This window comes from Aegilops tauschii, chromosome 6, assembly GCF_002575655.3.
Source record: "Aegilops tauschii subsp. strangulata cultivar AL8/78 chromosome 6, Aet v6.0, whole genome shotgun sequence".
NCBI classification, from domain to species: domain Eukaryota; kingdom Viridiplantae; phylum Streptophyta; class Magnoliopsida; order Poales; family Poaceae; genus Aegilops; species Aegilops tauschii.
In genome coordinates this window covers 396,561,335-396,567,147 of record NC_053040.3, presented here as the reverse complement: position 1 = coordinate 396,567,147, position 5,813 = coordinate 396,561,335, and the positions used below count along the sequence as shown (strand labels likewise).

Genomic DNA, 5,813 nt, shown 5'->3' with positions numbered 1-5,813 from the left:
TCATGAAGATCCCAAAACTTAGTTTAGCAATACGAGAGCAACTCACTAGGCAACTGGAATCTAAAATGCAGGTATAATCACCTAGTTCATAAACAAGTTATCAACTGAGAAATGGAGCTGGTTCAGCATACAAGATAATAAGATTCAGCAACTGGTTGATCCATCTAACAGAAGACGAATATCACTGTAATAGCAACAGTTTGAACGGCCACTGGTACCCGTGTAATACCATACAGATACCAAAACTAAGCACACTTCAACATCCAAAAGCCCCAAATTTTCAGAGTTCCAAGGTCTAATCTCATATCTCGTTTTAGTCTTATTCCTCGAATACTGACACTAATCATCCTTCCTGAGCAGAGCCTAGCACAAGCTTACCGCATCAAGATCGTAGCTACCGATCCGACCGACACTCCGAGGGCGCAGGAGATGGCGAGCACCCGCGTCCGGAGCATCATGAGGTTAACGTTCTTCGAGGCCTGAAGGCAAAGCGTGAGCACCTGCAGCCTCCCGTTGGCCTCCATCTTCTGGAAGAAGGCGACGGGCTTGATGACACGGCGAAGCACCAGGGCGGCCGTGAAGGGGAACGCGAACGCCGCCACGCCCTGCACCAACGCGGCCGACTCGACCCCGACGGGCGCGGCCCCGGAGGCGATCCACGCTCCTGCGGCGAGGTGCGTCCCGCCGAGGATCGCGAGGGAGGCGCTGAGGCGCTGCGCGGCGCGGCGGAGGGCGTCGAGCTCCGCCCGCGCCTCGTCGGCGAGCGGCGACAGGTCGCGCTCCACCGTGGGGCCCTCGATCTCCTGGTGCTTCATCGACTCCAGGGGAGTGGCTTCTGGAGCGGGGGCGGCGGCGGCGGCGGGGTTAGGGGTGGTGTTTGGGCTCGTGGAGAAGCGGCGGTGGGGGTCGAGTAGGAGGAGGGGGTTTCGCGCATAGGCATGGGGATTCGAGAAGCTCGTGCCGGGAAAGAGCTTGGCGGTGGCGGCGGCCTTGGCCGTCGAGGGGCTCAGGAGGCGGCGGGTGAGGTGGGAGATCGCCATCGGAGCGTGGGAGGAGAGACGCTCTGCTGCGACGGCGCGGTGGCGGCTACCCTTTTTTCCTATCAAGGGCAAAAGCGTAAATAGCCCGCTTTCCTTGATTGTATGGCGATTTTCACCTAGCACCTTCCCAATTATTATTCGTAAACACTAACGTCCACACGTGTGGCACTTCTCCAACTCGCCCACACGTCTCGATCGCCGTCGATTTAATTTTGCACGAATCTTGACACGGGAAGGCAGATTTTGTGTGCCACGTAGGACAAGGCCGGTGTGTGGTGTGTAGTTAGTTCGCCCGCACGCCGTTTCTCACTCGGACGACAGCGGTTGCGAGTCGAGGCGTGCGGTGGAACTGCCGTCGCGCCCACACGTGTGGCACTTCTCCAACTCGCCCACACGCCTCGATACTAACGCCCACACGTGTGGCACTTCTCCAACTCGCCCACACGCCTCGATCGCCGTCGATTTAATTTTGCACGAATCTTGACACGGGAAGGCAGATTTTGTGTGCCACGTAGGACAAGGCCAGTGTGTGGTGTGTAGTTAGTTCGCCTGCACGCCATTTCTCACTCGGACGACAGCGGTTGCGAGTCGAGGCGTGCGGTGAAACTGCCGTCGCGCCCGTACGCCGCGCACAACTTCGTTTTGCATCTCCCACGACTCGCCATTCCCTCCCCTCGTTGCGGTTTCATTACTCCCCCTTCCCATTCATTAACTCCCCAACCCACCATCCACAGCAGTTCCATTCGATTGGAAGAGAAGACGAGAGGAGGAGGCGGCGGCGGCAGAAGAGTCGACGGCATTCGCGGCCATTGCTGGTGTTCACCGGACCGGAGCGTCGTCGTCGGAGCAGCCGCAGTGAGAAGGTAAGGCTATCGAAGCTGGTCATATTCCTCCCTGCGTAATCTGCCCCCCTTCTTCCCTGGTCACATTCCCCTCGGGCCTTCTCGAGATTCAGGCGGATTCGCGGCGCTCAGGTGTCCCCGTCGGCAGGGGAGTCGCGTGTGTGCCATTTAGGGCGGCATTGCGCAGTTCCGTCGCCGTTGCGGTGGTAATCATGCCGGTGAGGCTCGCCCGGTCGGCAACCACATCTCTATATACGAGAGATTAGTTCGTGCATTTGCCTGTGCGAGCGATTTCTATTTATTAGTTCTGATTTGCCTCGAAGGCTATGGTCGTCACTGTTTTTAGGGCGTTTTTTGTTGTTGAATTAAGGATATGATAGTTGTGTATGAACTCTAGATCTAGTTAGGTGCATTTCAAAGTGTAGTATAATGACAGTCATGGCAATTTCAACACACTTGTTTTGTCCACAACTATCCTCATTTATGGCAACTAATTTTCTGAATCAACTATGTCAGTTGCCATGTCATATGTAGGATAATGTCAGTTTATGAGATCCAACTCGAGGAGTGATATTTCTGTATGATCCCTATATCTAGGTAGATGCATATTTAAGTGTGGGATAATGGCAGTCACAGCAATTTCATTGCATTTTGTTTACCTACAACTATCCTTCTAAGTGGCAACTAATATTGTGAATCAACTACGACAATTGCCATGTCATATGTAGAGTAATGGCAGTTTGACTGTACAATGGGCTCACTTCGTTGCCATGCTGTTTTGTGATAGCACAACATATTTGATTGCATTACATGGCAACTCATTTTTTTACGAGGCCAGTGTGTGAGTTGCCACATTATACGTTGTAGACTGGAAGTTGTCTGTTCTATTTGAACTGACTTAGTTGCCACATCCTTTGTTTGTTAACATGGCAACTTGACCCTAGTAGATGTGACCTGTACTTTTATTACGCAAATGTGTTAGTTGCCACATTACATGTTGGACAATGGTAGTTGGGTGTTCCACTGTACTGCCTCAATTGCCACATTGTTTAGTGCCAACATGGCAACTTGATTCTGCTACATGGCAAGTGCTTCCTTAAGAAGCACACACATATTCAGTTGCTATGTTTCTGCATTTGCTTTTCCATTGGTTATTTTCTGCCTATTTTGTGCATGTTCAACACATGGCAATTACCTCCTTTTCACATGCTAAAACTTTGGGGTAAACATGGCAGTTTTCATTTTTATTATCGATGATATCCATTGAATCGTTACTTCGTGCATCTCTGTCTGCATCTGTCGGCTGTGTTTTCATTTTACACTAACGTGTTTTTGTTCTTACCGTAGCACAATGGCTCGTGGTGACCATCAAGATGATGATGACTTCATGGAGTTACCGCCACGGAATCGTGCGACCGGTCGTACAAAAGATGGCGATGAGGTCACTCTCCCCCTATGTTTTAATTTGACATTGAGTTTTCATTCTTCTGTTAGAACTAAATTTTTACTACATTGAAACATGGCAACAAATGATTCTTTTTGTGTTATGCAGAAGAAGAAACGTCAGCGCAATAGGGCTTCGCAAGAAGCCTGACTATATTGACCGAGGGATTTACTGATGAGCAGAAGGGAGCTTCCTGTGAGATGGGGATGCAGGATCTGATGGATGTTCGGTGCACGAACCTAGTAAACCCTGTATGCGACTGGCTCGGTGAGATATATGAGCCTGCGTCTAGGGAATTCGTGATTCCGGGACATGGAAGACTGCCTTTGGATGAGGAATCTGTGTTCTGCACTTTGGGTGTACCCCGTGGAGAAATCAATGTCCCGTATGAGGTGAATAATAAGATTGAGGAAACTTTGTTCGCCCGTTTGTTTCCTGGAATGCCATCCATGCCTAATACGACTGTGCTGGCAACTTCGCTGGAGGGCATGAGAACCCATGGCGAGGTATTTAAGATGAAGCTGCTCATGTACTTGATCTTAGCTGTCTTTGCGCCTATCACATCTCTTCGCCCAAGCAACAAGTGCTTCCCTGTCCTGGTGAATGCTCTCTCTCTATTTATTTTCCCCTACAATCTTTTGATTTTGATGTCACGCAGAAGCTAGTCACTGCCAGTTTTGATGTTTTTATTGAATGCTGATGCAGCATCTTTTTGTCCTGATTTGTGTTGTGCAGGCGAAGCTGAAAGATGTTAAGAACATGAATTGGTGTAAATTCATCGCTGACTTCCTGCATGATGCATTCTCAAATAAGATGTACCAGAAGGGCTGTCGCTTGCACCTAATGGTATTTTCCCCTACTCTTATGCAAATGCTCAGTGTGAACCAAATTGTTTTGCATTTTTTGGTATCTCTGTTTGGCCATAATCTGACAACCCATAGTTTTGACCGAGCTTTTAACTGAATTTTGTTTTTCCTTTTTTATGGCAACCGTAGGCGATCGTGCATGGCAACCCTTTGTTTCATTTTTCTGTGACTTTTTACATGTCAGAGTGAATTTTGTTTGATCCATGGCAACTGTAGTTGCTGCCTACAAGGCAATTGCATTTTTCTATAACACACATAGTGTTCACTTCCTATATTCATTCTCTTTATACAATTTGGATGGCAACTGTCATGTTGAACTAGTGGCAACTACCAGCATAATAAGATGGCAACTGCCAACATAGCATGATGGCAACTAACACCATATATAGGTGACAACTAACAACATAGATAGATGGCAAATCTTTCTTCCCTTTTTTTCAACTTGTGACTCAAGGAATACTGCACTGCCAACGACGTTAAGACCGTGGTCATTTTCTTTTTCTTTTTTCCCGGTTTTTTATCTGTTTTCTTTTCCTGCACAACACCGACCATTGTTATATTATGATTTACTAGCTTGCTTTATTGTGTAAACCATCTCATGTACGTCGATTGTCTTGATTTGTCCACTATCGACTTTACTGAGATAGGAGGCCCACCGCCTCCACATAAGTTTGATGTCTCTGCGTGGACGTATGATGCTGTCAAGGCTGTGCTTGCCGCTGATAGGATATCTGATACCAAATATGGGAAACTGCAGGTTAGTTCTGCCTTCTTTCTTGCACGGCATTCTTGAATTTTGATGTTGGATATAATATGAAAAAATCTAAAAACTGACCCATACTGCTTGTTCATATATGTTTCTTTTCAAAGAGGGGAATCTATAGCGTATACAGCATGACAAATACGTTTGGTTATGCGTGGGAAATGCACAACACTTTAATTGGCATTGATACTCCATTTTTTGTAGTCAATTTTGTTTGTGCATTCCATTCCACCACCTCACCGCTTCCATTTATGGCTAACAAGTCATAAATACCTTGGCAACCGTGGTTGTCTGCACATGGAAACCATGTTGGTCCCCATACGGCAACTCCGCCGTTCCCTATCGAAACTCCTTTTTTTCCTTTGCAATCCATGAATTGTAATCACTGCTCCTTATTTTTCTTTTGGCATCTGAGTTGTTTTTGCTGTTTTTCAGCCGATGGCCAAGCATGCTATAGACTACAGTGTGTTTGGTGGGCCACAAAACTTTGGAAAGTGGATGGATGTGCATTCAGCTCCATCTTGTCCTGCTGAGGTAATCAAGGATGTTTATTTGTTTTTTGAAATTATATTTTCTTGCATTTGATATCTCTTTATGGTTGTTTTGGCTTATTTTTCTTACACACGTGATTCTAATATGTTTGGTTCTTGTTACTTTCTGTTTTCTGCTCAGGTGAGAGCACCTATTGAGCACCTAGTCGGTCACTTTGCTTCTGGCATGACCAGCTTGCTCGGGAAGTTGGTTGAGGGTTGGACAACACTTAATGGTTCTGATAGCGATGCGGTTGCGGGGGAGTTCACATCATTTGTTGGAGAACATACATATCGACCAACTGGTTGCCGTGGCCGGAATGACTAC

At 47.4% G+C, this 5,813-nt stretch overlaps 1 protein-coding gene across 1 annotated transcript; it reads right to left on the bottom strand.

Moving 5' to 3' along the window:
- Positions 1 to 61: 61 nt before the first annotated feature.
- LOC109778800 (uncharacterized) lies at positions 62 to 1,115 on the bottom strand. The gene has a single exon (XM_020337381.4). The coding sequence runs from the start codon at positions 1,038 to 1,040 to the stop codon at positions 375 to 377; it is 666 nt and encodes a 221-aa protein (XP_020192970.1). The 5' UTR covers positions 1,041 to 1,115; the 3' UTR covers positions 62 to 374.
- Positions 1,116 to 5,813: the final 4,698 nt, after the last annotated feature.